The sequence below is a fragment of the Rattus norvegicus genome, chromosome 5 (assembly GCF_036323735.1).
Source record: "Rattus norvegicus strain BN/NHsdMcwi chromosome 5, GRCr8, whole genome shotgun sequence".
Lineage (NCBI taxonomy): Eukaryota > Metazoa > Chordata > Mammalia > Rodentia > Muridae > Rattus > Rattus norvegicus.
The window spans coordinates 60,593,019-60,619,351 of NC_086023.1; the positions used below are offsets into that span (position 1 = coordinate 60,593,019).

At 45.9% G+C, this 26,333-nt stretch overlaps 1 protein-coding gene across 6 annotated transcripts; it reads right to left on the bottom strand.

The window, feature by feature from the left end:
• Positions 1-319: 319 nt before the first annotated feature.
• Positions 320-25,928, bottom strand: Aptx (aprataxin). Of its 6 annotated transcripts, none has more exons than XM_017593171.3 (9): positions 25,635-25,822; positions 20,680-20,795; positions 18,521-18,657; positions 16,725-16,771; positions 16,247-16,513; positions 14,492-14,551; positions 12,311-12,537; positions 6,226-6,329; positions 320-5,064 (listed from the first exon to the last, which is right to left on the bottom strand). In XM_017593171.3, the coding sequence occupies exons 2-9, from the start codon at positions 20,712-20,714 to the stop codon at positions 4,910-4,912; spliced, it is 1,032 nt and encodes a 343-aa protein (XP_017448660.1). In that variant the 5' UTR covers positions 20,715-20,795; positions 25,635-25,822; the 3' UTR covers positions 320-4,909. The 6 variants fall into 6 exon arrangements, with proteins under 6 accessions (XP_017448660.1, XP_006238090.1, XP_006238089.1 ...); NM_148889.2 differs by having other exon boundaries at positions 4,818-5,064; positions 20,606-20,795; positions 25,635-25,772; XM_006238028.5 differs by lacking the exon at positions 20,680-20,795 and having other exon boundaries at positions 25,788-25,928.
• Positions 25,929-26,333: the final 405 nt, after the last annotated feature.

Below are 26,333 nucleotides of genomic sequence, written 5' to 3' on the forward strand. Positions count from 1 at the left end.
TCTTCTCTTCGTCCCCCTCACTTCTACCTATTAGAGATCCTTTGCCCATACAGGATGGCATCAAGAGGTTTATCAGCTGAACAAACTGGCTGACCAGACAGCACACTAACTAGCTCCTTATATCCCAGTGCAAGAGAAGTCTCTTTACTATTTGCTTGCAAAACATGACACAAATTTATTCACTCAGTAGAATCTTGTGTCCTTTATTTCCATGTAGTCAGAATTCCATTGTGAAGGTGAGAGAGGACTCCATGGGAAACAGAGTCCTCACCTGTCTTAGTTAGGGTCTTACTACTATGAACAGACACCATGACCAATGTAAGTTTTATAAAGGACAACATTTAATTAGGGCTGGCTTACAGATCAGAGGTTTAGTCCATTATCAAGGCAGGAGCATGGCAGCATCCAGGCAGGCCTGGTGCAGGAGGAGCTGAGTTCTACATCTTCAACCAAAGGAAGCCAGGAACAGACTGAGCATCCCCAGGCAGCTAGGAGGAGGGTCTCCAAGCCCACCCCCCCACAGTGACACACTTCCTCCAACAAGGCCACACCTTCTAATAGTGCCACTCCCTGGGCCAAATATGCAAACCATCACATCACCCTATGTGGTCATGTAGTTGTGCCTCACATGGGCTCCGGCCTCAGGGGATCTGGGTTAAAGGCCTCCACATACAACAGGCACCTTTTTCTCATTCATGTGAAGAGTATGCAATGGGCTGTCAGCTTCAGGGGCAAGTTCAGTCAGGTCTACATACTGGGGTCTCCTAAAACCTTCAGTCTCCTTTCACTCAAGGTCAGCCACATCAGCTGTATTTGAGAAACAGACCTATCACTGGGTTCTTGAAAGCAAAAATAAGTTCCCAGCTGCCATAGGCTAGAGGGTGCCTGTGGTGTGGAAATGTTAGCAGCAGGTAAGAATCTAGGTGGTCCACAGGCTCCTTAGAGTGCCAGAAGTCTCTCCTCTGCCCTGCGCTCCACCCCTTACCTGCAGGGTCCAGCCACAGAAAGGTTAGTTGACTCATGATAGCCTACACATGAAGGTGTCTCGTGCTCTGAAAACATTATCTGAGAACACTTCCTAGCACACACCCAGAACTGCTAAGGCAGTTGGGTCTTGAACTCAAGACCAAACTGAGCTGCATGAATTCCAGGTCAGTCTTTGCTACACAGTAAGACCAATCTCAGAACAAAGTGGTGTCTCTGCCTCTTTGTCCCATGTGCCAAGAAGGCTTTGTACATGCTTCAACCTCTGCTATGCTCTGCCTCACGATGGGCATAGAGTCAGGAGAGCCAAGACCTTTGAAATACCAGTATGAGGTGACTGTTCTGAGTCTGGCTGATTGCGTTTCACAGGATGACCTCCAGGGTATCTGTCTTCTGGCAAAGGACACAATTCCATTCTGTTCATTATTTATGGCTTAAATAACACTCCATTATGCACCTCCCAATTCTGAATGCCCTGGGATACCATAAAGCCCGAGTGACAGACAGGCAATCACACAGCAGTCATGTTCACCACCAAAGGCAGCCAGGACAGGAACTCAGACAGAGCAGGAACCTGGAGACAGGAGCTGAGGCAGAGACCATGAGTGGGGTGCCCCCACCCCACACTGGCTTGCTTCCCCTGGCTTGCTCAGCCTGCCTTCTTATAGGACCCAGGACCACCAGTCCAGGAGTGGTACCACCCACAATGGCGCTAGCCCCACTGATCCCTAATTATGAAAATGTCTTACAGCTGGAGCTCATGGAGGCATTTTCTCAACTGAAGGTCCTTCCTCTCTGATGACTCTAGCGTGTGCCAAATTGATACACAAAACCAGCCAGTACACCATTAGCAACATTCAAAAAGAAAGACCATTCTAAAGAGGCAGATCTGAGCATTGCTGCAAAAGGGAATATTTCATGACAATATTTCCACTCTCAGAAAACACTGAATTTTAATTAATTATGGGCAATGTCTATCTAATCCTTGTACATTTGCTTATTTTCCTCTTTGGTGGGATACTTGAATCCCAGTACCCTGGCTCTGGACTGGCAGATCTCAGCAAGTTCAAGGTCATCCTAGTCTACATGGTGAGTTTAGGGTAGCTTGGGATAAGGTAGGAGAGAGAGAGAGAGAGTGTGTGTGTGTGTGTGTGTGTGTGTGTGTGTGTGTGTGTGTGTGTACGTACTTGAGAATTAAGTTATTTCTTTTTTTTAAGATTTATTTATTTATTATATGTAAATCGGATCCTGTTACAGATGGTTGTGAGCCACCATGTGGTTGCTGGGAATTGAACTCAGGACCTCTGGAAGAGCAGTCAGTGCTCTTAACCCCTGAGCCGTCACTCCAGGCCCTAAGTTGCTATTTCTTAAAAGAGTACTTCTGACTTACTGGAACTCAGTGGGTAAAGACACTGAGTCAAGCTAGTGAGTCAATCCCTAGGGCCAATATGGTGGAGACAATTGACTTCCAGAAATTGTCCTCTTGTGTACACACGCGCGCGCGTGTGCGCACGCGCACACACACACAGTGTCAGTCCATAGTAGCAGAGATGGGTGTCCTGTTCACAGGAGGTAAAGCAGCCCACCAGGAGCCGGGAAAGGGTATAGCCTTCAGGGCCTGCCTGCTCCTAGACACCTACTTCTGCCAGCCCGGCTTCACCCTAATGGCTTCACAGTCATCTAAACAACACTGCAAGGAAAGGACCCACGCTCCAGAACATGAGCCTGAGTTATCCCAGATTCCAGCCATAACAGCTGCTTTGATAACAACTGGTCTTGCCTGGCCATGATGGGCCAAATAATATGCTTTGGTACCTTAGATAGAATTTTATTTCCCCTTTTTAAATCTTTTATTTATTTGCTTCTGTGACATAGGGTCTCATGTAGTCCAGACCTCAAGTTCACCATATAGACAAGGATAACCTGGAATGCCTGGCCCTCCTGGATCTACCACCTCCTAAATTTGGGATTGCAAGAGAATTTGCCACTGTGCCTAGCTTTAAATGTGGCTGGCTTTCTTCTACTTTGCAGTCTCCCAACATCCCTCCCTCTGACTCTGAAGGAAAGCTTCAACTAATTGTACAATGACATGTCTGTCAAGTAATCCAGAGTCCAGACAGTCTTCTTCCCCATGGTGATAAAAGCCCATTTCGGAGAGGAGGGCTAGGGAATGAATAAACCTCAATACCTCAATACCTGCTTCCTGCCAGTCATTATTGACATTTTTCCTCTAAGAGATCTATTTTTTTTATTTATGTATTTATTTATGTATAAGTGCACTGTGGCTGTCTCCATGCATACCAGAAGAGGGCATCAGATCCCATTACAGATGGTTGTGAGCCACCATGTGGTTGCTGGGAATTGAACTCAGGACCTCTGGAGGAGCTCTTAACCACTGAGCCATCTCTCCAGCCCGAGATCTGATTTTTACAGATTTAATTATGTGTGAATGTGTGTCTGTATTCAGGTTTGTGTACTTGAATGCAGTGCCCACAGAGGTCAAGAAGCAGGTGCAGGATCCCTGGAGCTACAGGCAGCTGTGAGCCACCTAATATGGATGCCGGGAACAAAACTCAGGTCCTAGGAAGGGCAGCATGCACTCACCCCAGTCTTAAAAAAATCTATTTTGGGCAGAAGGAAGAATGTAAGCATGGTCACCTCATTCCCCAAATGTTTCTCATTATACCTGACATTCTTACGCTGTCTGATACAGACACTCCTAGTAGTTTACAGCAAATACTCATTTTAATACTGATGTGCTAAACTATATTGTATCAGGTGGAAAGTAAATGAACTATTTTGCAACATCTGTTTTTCTAAGATACATTATCCGAAGTTTAGTTAAATGTTCTGTAATTCTCAAGAGCAGTGGCTGAAGCCTCCGTAAAATCTGCCTGAAGCTAACAATACACACTGCCCAGGCTGCCCTCAACACAGACTGCACTGTTAACTGACAGTTCACACCATCCCAGGATGCCCTCAACAGACTGCACTGTTAACTGACAGTTCACACCATCCCAGGATGCCCTCAACAGACTGCACTGTTAACTGACAGTTCACACCATCCCAGGATGCCCTCAACAGACTGCACTGTTAACTGACAGTTCACACCATCCCAGGATGCCCTCAACAGACTGCACTGTTAACTGACAGTTCACACCATCCCAGGATGCCCTCAACAGACTGCACTGTTAACTGACATCACTGTACAAGGCTGCCCTCAGAACAGACTACTGTTCACTAACAGTTCACACTGTTCCATGCTGCCCTCAGCACAGGCTGTACTGTTTACTGGCAGTTCACACTGCCCCAGGCTGCCCTCAGCAGAGGATGTACTGTTTACTGGCAGTTCACATTACCCCAGTTTGCCCTCGACACAGGCTGTACTGTTAACATACTGTGCCCAATATTACCACTTCCAGTTCCCTGGCACAGTCATACACAAAGTATCTCTCTGTGCAGATGACTGCCACATATGTTCACCCAGGCACTCAGCCTGGTACAGTAGATTGAAAGCCTCCTCATGGAGGGAAGAGGAATATCATAGAGCAGGAACCAGGCCCCCTCAGAACCTCAGCTATCTTGATAAAAAGATAGAACATGATCCAGGGGCAAGGGTAGGAACAAATACATTACCAGTCCTCTGCTTCTACATCTTGTATTTGAACCTCAAGCTGGCTCTGCCCTCTTATTAGTCAGGCCTGACATGGTCTTGGGAAGAGTGATCAGGCATGTCTCATCCTCCATTACCAGAAAATATACCATACAAACCCATATTCCCAGTTCCTGACCCAGAGTCACCCTGTGTGGTCACTCAAGAATAATAAGCTTTGTTTTGAAGAGCTGCATGCTTTAGTTCAGGACTGAACGGAGCGCAGGCAATGCAGAATGATGCTAGCACTGCACTCGGTCACCAAGGCGAGTGTCACCCGCCCCAGTGCTTCCTGAGGTGCTCCTTCAGCTGTGGGATGGAAGGCAGCAGCTGCTGACACTCATGGCAACGGAGAGGCAGCTTCAAGAGTTCGCAAGTCCCATCTTTAACAGTCACTCTGCCAGCTTCCTGAACCATCTTGATCACAGCTGCAAACACAAGTAAAGAGCAGATCCCAATTATCTTGGAAAGCTGGTAAGACATCAAGAAAAAAACTAAAAAACATGACTCTAATCGACATATCCCAGTATCCTAACGCTCAGACCTTAGAGTTAGACTTCACACTGAGAAAATGTACTCGACCAGATTCTGAGCCTGAGCAGCCTATCTTTGAGATACACACTCCTTGAGAACACACTCCACGTAACCACATCAGGGGCTCATCACCATGCTTTTCCCCAGACGGCTCTTTGCAAAATGGTGGCTGCCACATTAACACCATATCAGTACTGAAGTTGCATAGAAAACATACTGGGAAATGCTTACATTCCAAACATACTTAACATTCCTGCCCCACTGCTAACAGGAGAGACACCTACTCAACTCCTGCCACAGGAAACAAAGAACTACTGAGCCCTCCTGATCTAAGAACCCTTTTGCATTTGGACATAAGTGTCCCCTCTAAAGCCTGTATTGAAAGTGTGGTCCCCAGATGTTGGTAGCATTGAGGTGGTAGCAACTTTAGGAGATGGGACCTCCCAGGAGAAAATAAGTCACTGGGGACACCCTTGAAGCTGTCCCAGGTCCCTTCCCTGAGTCTCTCTCCTCTTTCTCTCACTCCCTGACTGCCGAGAAGTGAGCAGCTTGGCTCCTCCTCGCCCTCCCTGCAGTGTTCAGCCTCACCATAGCCCAGCATCAGAGGCATGGGCAAGTCCTCTCAAACATGAACCTACATACGGTTTTAGTTTCTTAGGTTACGTCAGTATGACACAATGACAAACAGCAAAGTCTGGGTAGCGTCAGGTTCAGAACCTGTTCACACACATCTTCCCAGCAAAGAGTCTAATCCAGCTTTCCAGCTTCAGGACACCTGGCATTAATTGGCATTAACCTTACTGAGCTGCCATGAGCTCATCTGAGCCTGACATAACAGCTAACTGGGCCCTCCAGGATGTTCACAGCAATGTAGCCATCCTAGTACAATGAAGCATCCGTGTTCATTTTAGGAGTGGCTTTTTTATAGAGAGCACTAACTATATGAGGCTCATCTGAGGCCAGGTTGTTACTGAGAGAAACAGCTGAGTCAGAGAGGAAAACATCTAAGAAAATGAAGTAAATATTAATAAAAATAACAACAGAGTACTCCTTACCTTGTGACTCCAGAAAATATTCTGTATTGAAAGAATTCCAATGCTTTTTGTTTTTAAGGCAAGGAGAATCAAAATCCTGGCTGATCACATGAAGATGTACATGGCTATTTGAAAGTTAGAGAACAAAACAGAACCAAGTATTAAAAACTATGGATAATCAGAACGACAGCAGTCAAGGTAAGTACAGGTGCATAAAGTTCTGACCCTGTGTTCACTCGGTCACTGAGCTGAGAATAGTTAGTGTTTGCCATGTGTGCTGGGCAGTTTCATATCAACTTGACATAAGCTAAAGTCATCTGAGAGGAGGAACTCTCAATTAGAAAATTCTTCCAGCCAGGCGGCAGTGGCACCTTCCTTTAAGCCCAGCACTCTGGTGACAGAGGCAGGCAGATCTCTGTGAGTTCAGGGCTAGCTGGGTCTGCAGAGTGCATTCTAGAACAGCCAGGGCTGTACGAAGAAACCCTTTCTCAAAACAAAAAACAAAAAAACAAATAAGAAGGAAATGTCTCCATAAGACCAGGCTGTATGAAAGGCTATAAGGTATTTTCTTAATGAGTGATTGATGGAGGAGGGCCCATCAATTCTGGGTGAGTCCATCCCCGGGCTGGTGATTCTCGGTTCTATAAGAAAGCAGGCTAAGGAGCAAGCCAGCCTCTACATCAGCTCCTGCCTCCAGGTTCCTGCTCTGAGTTCCTGCCCTGACTTCCTTTGATGATGAACAACAATACGGAAGGGTAAGCCAAATAAACCCTTTCCTCCTCAAGTTTCTTTGATCATGGTGTTTCACAACAGCAATAATAACCCTAATCAAGACATCATCATGCAAGCACAACGACCTAAATTTAATTTTCAGCACTGAGGTGAAAAAGCCAGGCACAGCAACACACACTCTCCTAGCCCTGAGGAGGCAGCCTAACAAATCAGCAAGCTCCAGGCTCAGGGGTTCACATCTCAAAACATAGCGTAAAGGCTAGGTATGGTGTATGCCTTTAATCTCAGCACTCTGGAGGCAGAGACAGCAGAAGCTCTGTCTGTAAGTTCAAGTGAAGCATGATTTGCATAGTAAGTTCCAGGCCATCCAGAGCTACACAGTGAGATGCTATCTCAAATTGATGGATGGATGGATGGATGGACAGATGGACGGATGGAAAAGCGGTAGTGAGAGAGACTGTCTCAAATAAATATAAAAATAAATAAGGGAGAAAGCAACTGGACACAGACACACACACACACACACACACACACACACACAAATATTTAATGCTTAGTAAGTATCTAATTAAACCAAGCACTAGGTTTCATAGTGAATAATATAGGAAAGGACTTTGTATCTAGAATAATTAAATTCTAATGAAGAAAAACAAATAAGAAAGAAAAATTCAAATAAAGAATAAAATGTTTTAAAAGAACATGCCATGCATGCTGGCACATGCCTGAAATCCTAGCACTGGGGAAGTTGATATAGGAGGATCCTGAATGTAAGGCCAGCCTGGGCTAAACAGTGAGAACCTGTCAGAGGGGGGGGGGGGGGGAGAAAGAAAGGAAGAAAGAAAGGAGAAGAGAAGAAAAGAAAAGAAAACTAGTTGGGAGGATCAGAGGGGGACAAAAAGAACAAGATATAATCAATACACATTACATACATGTATGAAAATGTCATCATGAAACCCATTATATATAATATACACTACCAAAAAAGCAAAAGGAGGAAAAGAGAGAAATGCAACAGTGATCTAACCCCTGCCCTAATCCAGTCTAAGCCTAACACTAGAGCAGTTAACAGTGCCAGAGAAGGCCTCTGCCAGATGAAGCAACAGCTAGGCAACTGTGTCTTCAGAGGCACAGTTCAAAATCCTGAGATTCTCGAGAAGCAGCTTTGTGCAAATGGGGACCACACTGAAGGTAAGGAGGACACAATGATGGCCAGAATTAGGAGAGCCAAAGAGCAGGAATTCAGCGGGAGCCAAATCATAATGGGTCTTAGAGGTCTGTAAGAGTGCTGTGGTTTTGTTCTGACTACATCAGGGAACTGCTGGAAGAGTTTAACCAGAAGAGATTATCCCACTTGTACCTTTAAAAGACCACTCTGGGTGTTGGGAGAAGGGACGGAGAGTACGTAAGGTAGGATATACGGGGTCTGACACCAGGCTACTGCAACAGTCAATGCCAGAAACCAGCACAGCTTACACCAGAGCTGCAGCAGAGATGACGAGAAACAACCCAAGTTGGGCCATGTTGCAGAATAAGACAGGACGTGCTTCGTGGGTGCACATTTGGGCAGTGCCACTTGACGAGATATTCGGGCGGAGCTAACAGCTCTGTTGCTAATGTGCTTGTGTCCTACGAGCGTGAGAATCTGAGGTTTGATCCCTAAAAAGCACACACACACACACACACACACACAGAGAGAGAGAGAGAGAGAGAGAGAGAGAGAGAGAGAGAGAGAGAGCCAATTATAGTGTCATGTACTTGAAATCCTGCATGGGAGAGGTGGAGACAGGTGGACTCCTGGGCTTAGCTGGCCAGCTTAACCTAATCAGCAAGTCCCAGGTAGTGAGAGTCCCTGTTTCAAAAATAAATAAATTAAGGTAGATGCACCTGAGGGGAAAGGCACTTGGCATTCACCTCTGACCTCCACATGCATGTGCACAAGCATAAACACACACATGTGTACACACACACACTCGTGCCAGTAGTTTTACTTTATTAAACTAAACAGAATGCCTTTTGTATAATTTTTTTCTTGGAATTAGTGGTATTTCACTTTGTCCCATTAATAATCAAAAGCCGCCAGTATGGAATACAAGCAGTAATAAGTGAGTAAAAATGAAGGGAGCCATATTAAAGAGAGTGAGAGAGCAGTATTTTGGCTAGATACTGTAAAGCTAAAGGGGAGGAGAGGCTTTTCACAAATACTGTACTACAGCAGTAAATGTCTTTCCACAGAAGATGGGTAGCAATACTATAAGTATATTTATGTATGCTCGGACTGAACACACAGTGAGCTCATTATAATGAATAACATCCAGTTTCTCACTGCTGGAGAAAGAAGACAAAAAGGCAAGCTGGGTGTTGTTTGTGGAGAGGGACTGGGAGGCAGGAACCAGCACATCCTGGAAGCTAAGCCGGGTCAAGTCCGGAAAGAGAACCTGCAGGAATCACCACTTCCCATACACACACGAGAACGCAAGTCAGGGAAGGGGAGGGGGCTTAGGATTTGTTTTTACTTCCTGGCTCTACCTGCTGAGAGGACGAGAGGACGTAGAGGCAAAGACACCCTAAAATCAGCCACTCGTACCTCTATAGAAAGCTGGGGTACCTAGGTCTCTCCGGAGAAGATGAGCCCAGGATACCAGGAAGGGACAGAAAATAACCTAAGCCTTAAAAGATGTTGGGGACAACAAGTGACGAAGAACCAATCTAAAGGAGCTTCCGGTGACCAAAGATGAAACATTTTAAGCAGCAAAAAAATTAAAGTATTAATTAGAATGTACAGAACTCCATGAGCAATACTGGGAACGAAGTTCTGCACACAACAGAACAGTTCACACAGTAGATGGGAGGGGCATGAAGAGGAAAGAGTACAGCAGCCGCAGGCAGGCAAGCAGCCCCCACTCCAGCTGAGTGTGGGCGGCAATCTGTGATCCCAGCACTTGGGAAACTGAGGCAGGAAGTCAATTCTGAGATCAAGGTCAACCTGAACAAACAGCAAGATCTAGGCTGACCTAGACACAGACTGAAGCCAGTCTCAAACAATTAAATAAAAATAGAAATAAAGTAAAATCACCAATGGTAATAAAACAATGGGTCTAAATTTGAGTGACAAGATAGAAACAGTCTTGACAAACTATCAAAGGTCACAGTCATCTCAACAGCACACACCTCTGACAGAATGAGGACACTTCACAGATGTCACACATACCTACACTGAAGGAGATCTCATGCCAGGGATGAACACACCTAAGCCCAGCACCCAGGAGGAAGGATCATGAATTGAAGACTAGCCTAAACCATGTGATTTCAGGGCCAGCCTGCACCCAGAGAAACCCAGCCTCGGGGCTGGAGAGATGGCTCAGTGGTTAAGAGCACTGACTGCTCTTCCAGAGGTCTTGAGTTCAAATCCTACAACCACATGGTGGCTCACAGCCATCTGTAATGAGATCTTCTGCCCTGCAGGCACACATGCAGACAGAATGCTAGATACATAATAAATAAATTAAAGAAAAAAAAAAAGAAACCCAGCCTCAAAAAAACAAAACAAACAGCCAGTACTCATCAAATGCATGAAGATCAGGGACTCAGACTGTGGAGGCTGAGGGCAGACAAAAAGTAAGTGCTTTGTGAATCCTGAGGCTGAAAAAGAACACATTAGCAAAAACAGGTGACCTTCAAACAAGCCTACCTTTCAGTCAGCAGGGGAAGGTCTTTGTTCTACTTCACATGTTACATTGTATCTTTTAATTAAAAACATTGCTCTATAGTAGGAAAACTTGTTAAATTTTCCTTTGTTGTTGGTTTTGTTTTAGAAAGTGTCTCACTTTCTATTATATGTATTCAAAAATTCTATCCGGCTGGAGATGTCATTCAGTTAAGACAGTGACACCAGGCATCGTGGCCTATTCTATAATCTCAGCATTTGGGACACAGAAGCAGGAAGATCAGGAACACATGGGCCAGCCTTGGCTACCTGAAGCCCTACCTCAAAATAAGTAAATAAACAAAGGTAAAAATGGAAAAATAAAAGTATGATTAAGGGTTGGGGACTTAGCTCAGCGCAAGGCCCTGGGTTCAGTCCTCAGCTCCGAAAAAAAGAAAAAAAAAAAGTATGATTAATACCAATATGACACATCTTAAAATGGCTAGCTAAGGGGTCGCAGAGATGTCTGAGCAGTTAAGAGCAGCGGCGGCTCCTCTAGGGGGACGAGGTTCAATTCCCAGCACCACATGGCAGTTATCAACCATCTCTAACTCCAGTTCCAATGGATCCCATGCCCCCTCCTGACCTCCATGGGCACCAAGCACACATATAATAGAATATATGCAGACAAAACATCCATACACATAAAATAAAAATAAATCTCTAAAATATTCAAGTGGTTATCTGGAGTAGAAAACACCTGTAGCCGCAACCTCAGGAAGTTGATTTGACAAGAGTAAAAAAAAAAAAAAAAAAAAATAGAAACTTATAAAAATCTAAGTTTTATGTTGTTTATTATAGTATAGTTTTTTAAAAGTTGGGAGTGAAGCATATCCCCTATTGCTTGGACCAAATAAACTGAAGGAATTTGTCCTGCATGCAGTTGTGGGGAGAAAAACAACCATTTTGCTCCAAATCCTTCTGCAACTAAGCCCATGAAGAACAAATCCCACATTCTCCCCTCATTTTATTTGAAATTGTGCATACCCTGAGCTTACATTTACAGAAGTCTATGGTGCCTTGTTTCCTTTAGAGCAATGGTCCTTAACCGATTAAGGTTAGAATGGCAACAAGTCACAAGCCACTGAGCCTCATCTAAGGCAGAGGAGCTCCTTCATCAAGCCTGCATGTTAAGATACTTAAACTCGGGGTTGGGGATTTGGCTCAGTGGTAGAGCGCTTGCCTAGGAAGCGCAAGGCCCTGGGTTCGGTCCCCAGCTCCGAAAAAAAAGAAAAGAAAAAAAAAAGATACTTAAACTCCCAGCTGGGGAGACAGCTCAGTGGTTAGAGCACTGACTGCTCTTCCAGAGGTCCTGAGTTCAATTCCCAGCAACTACATGCTGACTCACAACCACCTGTAATGGGATCCAATGCCCTCTTCTGGTGTGTCTGAAGACAGCTACAGTGTACTCATATAAATAAAAAATAAATAAATCTTTAAAAAAAAAAAAAGACACTTGAACTCTGAGAAAAATAAGAAACTACAGGGGACTGAATTACATGCAGAAGCAGGAACTTGGGCTCACAGGCAAGTTGGGCAAGTATGAGATTTGGCCCATCTGCCTCAGAAACCTCCCATCTTCTCCCCTGGACCTTAAAACTACTCAGACACTCAAGTCTAAGCTGCTCACCCGAACCAAACCAGTGTGCACCACCTCACCCCAAGGCTTACCTCATGCTGGGAATGGCATGGTAACCCAGTCGGAAGCGCAGTTTGCTGGATCCAGTAAAATCTGCTATCACCTTTTCCCCTACTGCGTGCATGTGTTTGAGAAGTTCGAGGTGTTCACTGGTCACAACCTTCAGACTGGAAATGGAGGCCCATGGTAAGACCAGCCAGTGGTGCCGGGCCTTGGGGTATTTATCCTTAATCACCACCACCTGATCATCCTTATAAACCTAGCAGAGAGCACGGGAAGGAAGAGACATGCGCTGAGGATTTTTGTCATGTGCCATCTACTCCTTCAGTAACTTACTTGAAAACACAGTGGAGAAAGTTTGAAGAGGTAGAGCAGACACAGACACTGACAGCGTCTTAGCCCTGTCACATCATTACACAGTGAAGAGTCAGGGTTCCAACCCAAACCTCCTGAACTCCAGAGCCCATGTTTTTAAACACAGTACACAGGATGCAGAGAAGATACACAATACAAGAGTTCTCAAGAACCAATGTAAATCTCCCCAGACAGGATCCAATCGTAGCTCTCACACCACAGACCTGGAATACATGTGTGGAGAGTTGGAAGAGCCCTGACTGAGGCAGAGCACTAAGGCTCCTCAAGGACAACAGTGACTTCTGACAGGAAGACAGCATTACTACAGTCACCATCTGACGGTCCCTTCAAAGGGCCTTGCTGGGGTTAGCACTTTCTCTTTTTAACATTTATTATTTATCTGTGGAGACCACAGGACAACTTAACGTTGTTCTCTCCTTCTGCCACGTTGATTCCAGGGACTGAACCCAAGTCGTCAAACTCGGCAGCAAGCACCCTGACCCACTAAGCCATCTTGCCAGTCTACAATCTCTCCTAATAGCACCCAGAAGGTAAAAAGAGACAAAGCAGACAGTATATTCACCTCACGAAGTGAGCGGGGGTTTGGGGATTTAGCTCAGTGGTAGAGCGCTTGCCTAGCAAGCGCAAGGCCCTGGGTTCGGTCCCCAGCTCCGAAAAAAAAGAAAAAAGAAATGAGCGAACTCCAGTTACTTTTTATAAACCCACTTTAACAAACTCACGAACAAAAACCAGCACACAGAGTAAGGTAGTCACTCACACACACACTTGCCCATTACCCACTGCTATACAGCTCATGAATTTTCGTAGTTAAAATGGCCATTCTGAGGCTGTGGAGTTTCACTTAGGGTTTAACACTTTCACTATCAATTATAATTTATGCACTTATGTACAAAAAAAGAGAAGAAACTATGAGAGCTCACACTAGAAAAGCTTGCATGACTCAAGTGTCCATCAACAACGAAAGGGTAATGTGCTATATACACAAAATGGAAAAGGATTCAGGAAATCAGGGGCTGGGTGTGGGGGTGCATGATGTTATCCCAGCACTCAGGAAGCATAGGCAGACAGATCGCTATGAGTCTGAGCAAAGCCTGGTCTACATAGCATGTCAGCACACCCAGGCTATAGAAAGAGACCCTGTCTCAAAAAGGCGTGGGGGAGGCGGGGAGAGATGATCTTAAGAGCACTGGCTGTTCTTCCAGAGGATCCAGGTTTGATGCCCAATATCCACATGGTGGTCAACAATCATCTGTAATCCCAGTCCCAGGGGATTCTTCTACTATCCCCAAGCACCAGGCACATACATGGTACACAGACATACATACAGGCAAAGCGCCCTTCACAGTAAAATAAATCAAAATTTTTTCAAAAGAAAAAGAAAAATGAAATAAAAATCTACAGGAAAATGGATGGACTCAAAAAGTATAATACTAAGCAAGGGGATCCAAAAATCAGGAAATTTTTCCTATATGACTCCTAGTCTATAATGTATACATGGATGTGTGGAAATATATAGTAAGCGTAGGTACAGTATAACATTTAGAGAGGAGACCGGGGCTGGGGATTTAGCTCAGTGGTAGAGCGCTTACCTAGGAAGCGCAAGGCCCTGGGTTCGGTCCCCAGCTCCGAAAAAAAGAACCAAAAAAAAAAAAAAAAAAAAGAGAGGAGACCAAGAAATGTGGTATTAAGTGATACTTGTACTCATAGAGAAGTACAGTAAACAGAATCAACCCCACTAGGAAGAACCGACATCCTTTGGCTTCATTTATAATTATGACTTTTGTAGTATGGTCTTGTACTGCATGACAGACACTGAAACTATACACTGTTATTCTGACCTGCATTTTGGGGTCTTTCATAGATATCTTCAAGCCTTGACTCCAGTGGCCCAGTGATTCCTAAATAGAAAAACAATGTAAATCTAATGCCAAGAATTAAATGTAGCTAATTCTACTTATCAGCAAAGTCCCAATAAAGCATGGAAGTAAGATTAGTTTTGAGAATGACTCCCTCTACTTCAGTTCACTGCCCTTTAGGACCACAAGCCTCCCCAGTGTCTTCTACATTTAGAACTGAGTGTACAATGGAGGCCTACTGTGGAACTTTGTCCAATGACCAAGGACTGTTCCCGAAGACAAGCGGCTGTGATTACCTGAACAAGGCTGTAACAAGAATGGGCCAAATACTCACTTCCTGGGAGTGAGGAGGGGGATACACAGCAGCTCCCAGCTGCCGAGAGGGACACTCCTCCCTGAGGGGCAGTCACACTTAAGTTGCCCATGCTCCTGTAACCACGACTAAACTCACTGGTTCACCGACTTAGACTTGGGTGGAATAGTTGGCCTGTCATTAGTGCCAGATCGGGGGTGAAGAGACATCTGTTCACATCTCCCCAGAAAAAGTCCCATAAAGCCAGAGTACAAATCAGCCTCCTTGCCTGTTTATTCTCCAGTGCAGCCGAGCCAAGCTTCTCCTTTGACATCAACATGTGAAAAACACTATCAAATAGGCAGACAAGCAAGTGACCCGTTTTAGTAGTAAACGTTAATTATGCTATTATGGCGAATAGATAGATGTATAAGGAGTGGATGAAGTCCTGAATGAGTGTGTGTTGTTGCTATGACCAGTCATGGCAAGGACCTCAGTGCCTAGACGGATTCCTCAGATAGGGCCCAGAGGGATAGCAAATGGCTGGCTACACAGGGAATGCAGAAACCACAGGTCGTCCTCCAAGGTGTTTACAGCCGAGATTGCTCCCTTACAGAGCCCTCCTACCAATGCTACCTAAACCTCCCTCCTTGTGCAGCTATATGCAATAAACCCACGTCCTCAGCTGCGATGTGTAAAATAATCATGCCGAGTGCACTGGCTGGTTTGTGTGTCAACCTGACACAAGCTGGAGTTATCACAGAAAGGAGCCTCCCTTGAGGAAATGCCTCCATGAGACCCAGTTGTAAGGCATTTGATCAAAGTGGGACCCAGCCCATTGTGGGTGGTGCTGTTCCTGGGCTGGTGGTCCTGGGTTCTATAAGAGAGCAAGCTGGGCAAGCCAGGGGAAGCAAGCCAGTGAGTAACATCCCTCCATGGTGTCTGCATCAGCTCCTGCTTCCTGTCCTGCTTGAGTTCCAGTCCTGACTTCCTTTGGTGATGACCAGCAATGTGGAAGTGTAAGCTGAATAAACCCTTTCCTCCCTACCTGCTTCGTGGCCGTGATGTGTGTGCAGGAGTAGAAACCCTGACTGAGACACTGAGTTTCCAGGCTGTTGGTGCTGCATCTCCACTGAGCACAGCCAACCCACTTCCGGCTTTTCTGTATGTGTCTGTCCTTTTTCTTTCCCTCACTAAGCCAGGCAGGGCGTGGCACACTGTCCCCACTGACTGCTCTGTCCTTCTTCAAGTGGTGTACCTCAGGAACTTAATAGAAAACCATCTAAAGGGACGTTCACCAAGTGCTTTCCAGGCCACAAACAAGAGACTCGTTCATCATGGTTAAAAACCCTCATTAGATTAAAACCCCGTCACTGTGTACAAACAACTAAGCAGTCATTCCCTCAATTCATGTCCCCAGCATCTACCCAGCACACTATGCTCACCTCCTTGGCGGCTCCATGCTTGCCCGTCTTAGGGGACACAGAGCACTGGCTGGGGCTGGCCCCAGCCTCAGCTTCCATCTCCTGACTATCACAGTCTGGCCTCTTTCTCTTCCTCTGTGTTACGTTAGGGCTCTCTGCCACCTCCTCAAACTCCACCATGTATGGATAAAGTTCATTCACCATGTGGAGAACCTGACCAGGCAGCAGCTTCATCTCCCGGTCCTTCCCAATGACGACTTCGTCAATGCTGGTGGGATTGACCCCCATCTGCAGATGGATACAGCATGGCAATGTAAGTAGATGGCAGCAGTGCCACTGGAGATAGGGCTGCTGCACTAACTGCTTCCTCTACCCCCACTCCCCACTCCATCACGTCCCATGACAGAGGAGCACTCACTAGCTGACAGTCTGAAACAACATCCTAAGAAAACTATCAAGTTTAAAAACAAAAACGGAAAGACAGGTCGCCAACACATACCTGCTTAACGTTGACATATCTCTTGTTACACTCCGCTTTCAACTGTACTGAAAGAAATAAGAAAACATTAAACACAGACGCAACCAAAACCAGGTACTCTGTTGTCCCTAAAGAACAGCAAAGCGTGACTGCTGCAGGCAATCCATAGCTGAGCTGATTCTGCTTGGCCTGGGCCTACAAATCCCACCACGTTCTAATAGCTCCAAACCCTTCCATAAAATGCCCTTCAGTGAGCAGGCTCTGGTGGTAATCCCAGGCTTGGGAAGTAGGGTCAAGACCAGTTCAAGACCAGCCTTGGCTGCCTAGCCAGTGTGTGAGGTCAGTGTGGAATATGTAAGAATATCTTAACTACCCATACACACACACACACACACACACACACACACTATATTACTGTATGTTTTCTGTTACCTACTGCTAATACGCTGGCTGAAAACCTGGGATGGTGAAGGGAGGAGAGGCTGCAAAGACGGCTCACTGGCTGATAGTACTTCCTTGCTGCTGCTTTTTCCAGAGAACCTAAGTTTGGTTCCCAACACTGGACAGCTCATTACTACCTTTGACCCCAATCCAGAGGAGTCTGATGCCTCCACAGGGAACTAAGTCAAATATACCCACATAGACACACATATAATTTTAAAAATAAATCAGAATAACAAACAAATGCTCAGTATCTTTCACTCTTTAAAGCTGCTTGCGGTGACATACACCTTTAAATCCCAGCACTTAAGAGACAGAAGCAGGTGGATCTCTGCGAGTAAGAGACCAGCCTGGCTCATATACTGAGTCCAAGACAGCCGAGGCTATATAGTAAGTCAAAAGAAAGAAAGAAAGGGAGAGAGAGAGAGAGAGAGAGGAAGGAAGGAAGGAAGGAAGGAAGGAAGGAAGGAAGGAAGGAAGGAAGGAAGGAGCGAGCTTTCATGAACCCCTGTGGACCCCTAGCCAGCTCGGGATCACGGACTGCCAACAGGAGAGAAGCTCTAGCTCATGATTAGATAAGATTCCACTACTGAGGAAAAGAAAAAAAACTTCCTAAGAGTTGGGGCTGAAGCTAAGTAGAGGACTTGTAGAGGGCTTCTCTGGCATGAGCTTCAGGGCAGGAAATATCACCATCAAGTGACTTCAATAGAGAAAGAGGAAAAAGATATGATCTTGGAAAACAGGAGTTCAAGCTGGCCTGAAGGAATGGAAAGAATGTTCAAGAAAGCACGGCAGAACCCCAACTCTAGGTCCAGAACCTTAGGACTTACACTGAGCATGCCTACAGTGTTCAGGGGAGAGAGAGAGAGAGAGAGGGAGGGAGGGAGAGAGAGAGAGAGAGAGAGAGAGAGAGTGTGTGTGTGTGTGTGTGTGTGTGTGTGTGTGTGTGTGTGTGTGACAAGCTGGAGGCCACATTCTTAGAGACCTACCCTCTGTGTGAGGCAGTGGTGAAGGCTGACACCACCCCACTGTGACTCAGACAGGATTCAGCTTGATGATTCTAGAATTTACTTGTCTTTCTGCTCAACGCATTATTTCTGGACACAGCAGAGTGCAAGCCTCAATCCTGCCGTCCCAATGTAATAAAATACCAGTCACCCCTCCCTTACCTGAGCCTGCCTTCCTTATGGATCACTGCACTGAGAAGACAGAGTCCAGGACAGCCCAGTCCAGGTTGAGCTAAAAGAACACAACTAAGGAGCCTTGTTTTTGGACTACACTAGGTTTTTCAGCAAGAACCAGGAAATGTGTTTCTCTGGTTATCACTGTCCCCCAGATCTAAACACAGTCATCTTCACATTGCTATGACCAGTTACCTTGCTGTCGGGAACATTTCTTATCTGTGATCTTGGTCTCCGGGCTTCGACCAATCACAACAGCTTCTAAATGGGGAAGTTTGATTCGCTGGTGCCAGCAGTCCTGTCTCACCAACCAGCACACCCGCATCTTGGCTCTAAAAACAACACAGAATTGCTGAAAAACAAATCACCCAGGCCACGCCAGCCTCACCACACATGCCTTCGAGGATGGTCACGGACAGGTGACTTCACCTCCCTCGTCTCAACTTCCTCGGCTATAAAGTTGTGCTAATGACAGGACTCGGGAGGCTGCTGGGGTTAATGCAGTATTTAAACATTGCTAAGCAGTCAAACACTCGTCACACATTTGTTGACATCCTATGCCAGGCACTAGGTTAGATGCAGAGTCCCTCCCTCAGAAGTGAAACTGCCCCTGTGTGCTGAAGAGCCTGGAGTAGGTGTGTGAGTGGACGAGGCATACACTAGCTACCATAATAAGATACAAGCACTCTAAGAGAGAAACTGAACGTGCTTAGTCCAGACAGGACTGGCCCTGGACCATATTAAAAAGGGTCTCATGAAGAAAGGGGTACATTTGAGGGTTGGGGCTGTGACAGAGAACCAAGAACTGAACAATGAAGATATGGGACCAAGAGAGGCAGCTGAGCAGTAGCAGCACTGACAGTCCTTCCAGAGGACCCATATTTGGTTCCCAGAACCTACATCGTGGCTCACAACCATCTGTAACTCCAACTTCAGGGGATCTAATACCCTCTCCTGACCCCCACGGGCATTACACACATATGTACATTTACATACATACAAACAAAACACTCTAAGAAAAAACAATCCTAAGGGAAAAGTTCTTCAGATCTCTGGTGTCTATGTACTAGGCTTCTCTCTCGCGCTCTCTTTTCTTTTTGTTTGGGGGTGGGGGAGTTAGTTGAAGTCAGGGCTTTGCACATGCTAGGCAAGTGCTGTCGCTGAACTACATTTCTAGCCCTTATTTTATTTGAGAGAGGGAATGTGTGTGCTTGTCAGTATGCACCATATGCAATACCTGCAGAAGCCAGGAAAGGACATCAAAATCCCTGGACCTAGAGCTACGGCCCCTATAACCACCATACAAGACTTATTAAAAAAAAAAAATGGAGTGGGGGCTACAGTTCTAATTTGTAAGATGTCATTAAACAAATTAAAGGATTTATAGGAAGACACTGCTTAGAAATAGAAGTGAAGAAAGTACAGAGGTGGCTCAAAGATTAACAGTACATACTGCTCTTGAAGAGATACCAAGTTTGCAAGCACCTATACTCCTGGCTCCAGGGGATCTGACACTTCTGCCCTCTGTGGGCACCTGCATTCACATGCACACACCACCCTCCTCCCCCTACACACACACACACACACACACAATTAGAAAATAAATCTTTTTTCTTTTAAAAAGAAAAAGAGGGGGTTGGGGATTTAGCTCAGCGGTAGAGCGCTTGCCTAGCAAGCGCAAGGCCCTGGGTTCAGTCCCCAGCTCCGAAAAAAAGAAGAAAAAAAAAAAAAGAAAAAGAAAAAGAGATGAAAAATCAATTTCATATTGGTTCCCTTAGCTATTGTTTTTTGGGGTGTGTGTGTGTGTGTGTGTGTGTGTGTGTGTGTGTGTGTGTCTGTCTGTCTGTCTGTCTGTCTGTCTGTCCACACATGCGTACTGCAAACCAAACCCAGGACCCTGACCTTGCTAAATAAGCACACTACCACTAAGCTAAATCCCCAGCCCTGAATTTTACACCAGAACACAATTAATTCACTTGGTGTGTGAAAGATCCAAGAGTCAAGCTGAGATACACAAGAAGAGTGGATGAACTGAACATGTTTGAGAGAGGCTGAAGCAAAGAAAAGGGACGAGGCGACCCAGGCAAGGCTAGGACTAGGTCTTCAGGATGTTTTTCTACCCTCTAGAGCAGTGGTTTCTCAACCTTCCGGATGCTGCAATCCTTCAACACAGTTCCTTAGGTTGTGGTGACCCCAACCACAGAGTTATTTTCATGATACTTCCTAACTAATTTTGCTACTGTGATGAATTGTAATGCAAATATCCGGAATGCAGAATACCTGATATGTGACCCCTGGGGAAGGGGTCGAGAGCCACTGCTCTAGAGCCTTATCAATGTTCGAGCTTCTGGTACCTTGGGGGATATCTTGCCTCCTGCCCAAGCAGCATGCAGGCCTTCTGCACGATTGCTGTATTCAGAAATGAAGATCAAAGAAATCATATTCTTAAAGATGAGAATATTGTTACCATCTGCAAAGACAAGAGGATGCAAGGCAGAATGAGCCCGAGGGGCACATCCTCAGGGACTGGTTAGTGTGAGCACATGCAGGCCAAGGAGGTTCGATGCTGCAGATTGGTTCTAATGCTATTTATGTTCATCTGACTCCCAAACTTACATGGGAACCAGCAAATCTGCCTGAAAGACGCTGAGGGTCCCTGCCCCAGTTGGCTTTGATTGGTGAAATAAAGTTGCCTGTGGCCAATACTAGGCAGGAAGACTGAGGCGGGACTTTAGATTTCCCGGGCAAGGAGCAGGAGAAAGAGGAGTTTTTAGAATCACCAGGCCAGGATGCAGAGAGATCAGACTAGAGGGAGCAGGAGAGAAAGCATCCAGTAAGAGTCAGGGAAGTAGCCCCTGGTCAAGGAAGCAGCCCCAGGGGCCACTTCCCCGATTGGGTCTGGGGTAGCAAGAGTGGCCCAGCCTTTGAGCTGCTTAGGGCATATTAAACGTGTGTGTGTGTGTGTGTGTGTGTGTGTGTGTGTGTGTGTGTGTGTGTGTGTGTGTGTGTGTGTTTCTTACATTCGAGAATCTAGAGCATTTTGGCTGGTGGTATCAAGAAGCACACAGTGCAGACAGGGAGTTCAGAGCAGATTAACAATTTACTGCTTCAGTTCAAAGTTCTCTGTCAGTCAGAAAAGGCCTCCAAAACTACCAGGTCAGAGAAGGTCAGAAGGCAAAGGGACTGAGCAGGAAGCACTGAAACAGGCATCTCAGGTTAAAGGGCGCAAGTGGCGGTGCAGACTTCCTCAAGGTGAGCATGAGTCAGGAGAAGGCTGACTTGGCTGCCCCAGATACGCTGCCTCAAGAGTCACTCAAATAAAGGGCAAACTTAAGGAAAGAACACCAGGACGAGAGGCTAAGCTTCAACAGCCAAGATTTACATGTCAGAGTGCGATAAAACAGCAGAAGCCCAGGAATACCTAGCCAACAGTTATGTGTAGGCAGAGGAGTTCAGGAAGCTGGGATCAGAGACTAATCCAGAAGCTGCTATTAAAAGAGACCAGAAAGTCCAAAAGACAATTCAACAGGTCTCCGACAGGAGCTGATATGAAGATAAGCTGTTCATCTAAGATCCTAAACCCAGGCCCAGTGGTGATCCCAGGCAGATCCCATTTAGAATGCTATGTTCCATGGGGCATCCATTGGACCTGCTACAAACTGATGGATAGGCAGGTAAGACAGGAAAGTGAGGCGTCCTCACTGGGTACTGAGAAACAAGTCTTCTGACTGACAAAGAAGCCAGTGGACAGTGCAGCTTCTGAGTAGGAGGAGAGGATTCGATGAACAGCGAGGAACATGGCGAGACAATGGAAACAGCACTCCCTTCTGCCACAAATACAGACACATTCCCTGAAGTTGTCAAGTTGTGATGTTCAGATGCGCTGCTCCCTGGAAAGCCGATGCGGTTACTGCACAATGCTCACGACAAACCTTAAACAGCAGGTTGGCCCATTTGAGCCTCCAGACCCAATTTGTAGGAATTAATAACTGTAGAATAAAAGAACACAGAAGGCTGGTTGTTCCTGAACCTTACCCAGACCCTCCAGTAAAATTCCATAAACTATACGCAAGCATCATGACAGCAGATATCATGCCTACCTTAGCACTGTAATTTCCAGCATTTACCCCTTACCATATAACGAGCCTACAAAAATCAGCAAGCTGTCAATCAATGTTGGCAGATAACTGATCAGATGATAACTCTACCAAAGTTCTCAAGGTTTTCCACCTTCTCTTTACTTCCTTGAGACAGGATCTCACCATGTACCTCGGGCAGGCCTAGAACTTGTTATAAAGACCAGGATGGTTTTAAACTCACAGAGATCCACCTGTCTCTGCCTCCCGAGTGCGTGAGATGAAAGGGGTGCACAAACACACCCAGGTGGGTTCCTCATCTTAAAGTAGAATGCCCCAAAACAGGAGTTCATTGTACCATTCCCTCTCCCTTCTGCAATGACCCATTTGCTGACTACACCACTGGTCATTACTCCCCGATTAATTATGGTTTGCTTGTTTGTTTGTTTTTCTTTTTCCAGACAGGGTTTCTCTGTGTAGCCTTAGCTGTCCTGGAACTAGCTCTGTAGGTAAGGCTGTTCTCGAACTCAGAGATTCATCTGCCTCTGCCTCCTGCTGGGATTAAAGTCATGTACCACCACCACCGCCCTAGGAATCTTAGTTAGGGTTTCCATTGCTATGGAGACCCCATGACCAAACCAACTCTTATAAGGACAACATTTAATTAGGACTGGCTTACAGGTTCAGAGGTCAGCCCATTATTATCAAGATGGGAACACGGCAGCATCCAGGAAGACATAGAGCATTTCACCTCTTGTTCTGAAGGCAGCTAGGAGAAGACTGGCTTCCAGGCAGCTAGGACAAGGGTCTTAAAGCCCACCCCACAGTGACACACCTACTCCAACAAGGCCACACCTCCTACTAGTGCCACTCCCTGGGCCAAGCACAGACAAACCATCGCATTAGGGAACCCAAATGATCTTGGCAAGTGGCGTGCGGCCTGAAATCTATCTTGAAGCACTGTTAGCACTGAGCTTCTGAAGGGCCACTAGCACAAGTATGGAGCTGAATTTCCAATTAATTTAAGCACAAGTGACTGTGGAGACTTGAATTTAAGACTGTCAGCCTCTAATTCCTCAGAGGTTACTTATTTCACAGAACTGGCCCCAGTGGCCATCCTTCTCACTCTTCCCTCCCCAGACATACACGCGGGCACCTTTACACACACAGACATCATCATTCTAAGCATGGTATTCTGATGTTGACTTATCCTTCTCTCCTTCCTAGAGACCCAAATCTTAGATTTCAGGTCCCATCTCCTTGGAGGCCAATGGAGTTGTCATCTTCTCACAGCCTTAGGAACGAACTCCCCTCTGTATCCCCATTCGAGAAACATGGAAGAAAAGTCTTGGAAGACTGCTGCTGGCCTGCTCTTGTATCCCAGGATCCCAGGTGTTCAGCATAACCTATTAAGAACATACTACATGGGGGGCGAGAGGGGGGGAGGGCTGGGGAGATGGCTGAGTGGTTAAGAGCACTGACTGCCTTCCAGAGGAGCCAGGTTCAATTCCCAGCACCCACACGGCAGCTCACAACTGTCTATAGCTCCAGTTCCAAGAGGATCCAACACCCTCTTCTTGCCCCCCATGACCACTGCATGCACATGGTACATGCAGGCAGGCAAAACACTCATACACAAAATAAAAATGTAAAAAAAAAAAAATTAAGACATTCTACACAGTGGGTACTATGCTAAATGTCTCATTTACAAGGTCTCACCTTCACTATGGAAAATTAAGGCACAGACAAGTAAGTACCGTGTCAAGCAACCAAGACTCTGTGCCAGAGTTAGAATTTCAACTCTTTCCAAAGAATGGGTTCTTTTTTTTTTCTTTTTTTTTTCTTTTTTTTTTCTTTTCTTTTTTTTTTCCGGAGCTGGGGACCAAACCCAGGGCCTTGCGCTTGCTAGGCAAGCGCTCTACCACTGAGCTAAATCCCCAACCCCCAAAGAATGGGTTCTTAACTACTACACGATACTGTTTGGGGGCTCACTCACTCAATCTCAATCAAGATTTTTTCATGCCTACTATGTGCTTCATGCTATTCTAGCACTGGGAGTCAAGAGCTAATGCATATGTCCTCCTTTCAAAAGCCTCCAATCTCACAGAAGACCCAGAAATAATTATAATCAGTGGGGTATGATTTGCCTGTAGAAAGAGTATTATAGAAATACAAACCCTTAGTACCCTGTGAAGGAAAGTTTTCTGGAGATGGGATGGGCTTATAAACTTGATTAATTTGGTAGGAGTAGGCAGCCTATCTGAGCAACAAGAACCAGAAACTGGGATTAGGAAGACAATTTCTAGGCAAAGAGAACAACAAAGGCAAACACAGGAAGACATGGCACAGTGCATGGAGAAGCATTAAGTGATAGTGGAACCTAAAACTGAAGGCAGAAGGGACCAGAGACCCCAACAAGCTCCAGATAAAGCCCCATGTGACTGGCTGACAGCTGAAAAATTGTACGTTTCAATAGATTTTGAAATTCAGCAGTCAGTGAATGCTTGCTTAAAGAATAGGAGGTGTGGGGACGACATATCAGCAAACAAGTCACTAACAACCAAGCAGGAATTGGACAAAGATTTCCTTACAAAGATCATCTTGGAAAAAAAAAGTATAAAAACCAAATATGCATTTCTTTCCCACATAAACAATTCTGTAAAAAGATTTCTATGACAGAGGTCTGCAGTCTCAGTATTAAGGAGGCACAGGCAGGATATCCAGAAGTTTGAGGTCATACTACTCTACATACTGTAAACCATCTTGAAAAAAAAAAAAATGTACAAGGCCTGTATCCCATCACTGGGAGGTAGGGACAAGGGGATCAGGAATTTGAGGCCAGCTGGGCTAGTGGGGATGCTGGGACTCTTACGAAATCCCCAATACATATCGACTCCTCCAAAGTATTCTCCATCAATTCCAAATAGATGTAATTTCAAAAGCCCCAGCTTTGTTGAATCAGTCTCTGCACTATATGAAAAAGGCCTTACTGCTTCCGGCATTATTAAGGCCCGCTGAGGACACTGCTAGGGCGCCTCAAGTTACTCTTGGAAGGCGTTTCTGGCAGAAACAGAACAGCCCCGTTGGCACGGACAGTGTCCACTGTTTATCTATAAATCTTTTCAAGCAGATCTTGCAGCCAACTAGGTACAAGAGTCGGATGGGGATGGGGGGCGGGGAGTCAGAGAGGTCGGAACAATGAGGCGGAAACCAAAACTCTGAAACACGCCCACCTGAACAGGACGAAAGGGTGGGGCTTGGTCCACCCAGAAGGAAACCTCGAACTCCACCTTCAAGGTATCCGCTCCGGGTTAGCAGCCCCGGCCAAACGCCCCTGCTGGCTTCTAACCCAACCAGCTACGAAAGCAGGCCGACCACTAGCTTACCTCGACTGCACACTTACAAACCTCCACGCTACTCCGCTGCGCCTCGCCGCTTCCGGTGCTGAAAGATGATGTCACAAACTGCTGCCTAGCAACTGGTGATGATTTCAGAGTTTTTTCCAGAATTGGCCGAAACGTTCTCTTGCCGGATACCCTGGTCGAAAAGTGGTCGTAGCAGCTAGTTGTTTCCCGTGAAGATAACTCCTTTGCCTTCTCTGAGGCATCTAGCTGTCATAGCCTCCCAGGGTCTGAATCCGGAGAGATTTCAGACAGCAATCTCCTGTGGCTTTTCTATGCAGCCAAGTCGTCTCTTAGCACTTCCTCCTCAGGAAGCTTGCTATATGTTAAAGCCATCTTTGAAAGGGAAGGAACGAGGTTGGAGGTAGTGAGACAAATTCATTCTGTAGCCCAAATTGGCCTTGAACTCGCCAGAATCTCCTCTTGCCTTAGATTCCCCAGTGCTAGGATTGCAGGTGCGAGCTACCAAACACAGCTTTGAAGCCATCGGTTAAGCTACAAGCTGGAGTGCTTTACCAACCACTCACGTTC

Coding starts and splice junctions, on each gene's coding strand:
- Aptx (XM_017593171.3), bottom strand. CDS start 20,714: ATGCTGCTTGGGCAGGAGGCAAGATATCCCCCAAG. Junction 16,772..18,520: donor GAAATGTTCCCGACAGCAAG/GTAACTGGTCAT, acceptor TATTTCTTTCAG/TACAGTTGAAAGCGGAGTGT. Junction 5,065..6,225: donor ATATTTTCTGGAGTCACAAG/GTAAGGAGTACT, acceptor TTGTGTTTGCAG/CTGTGATCAAGATGGTTCAG.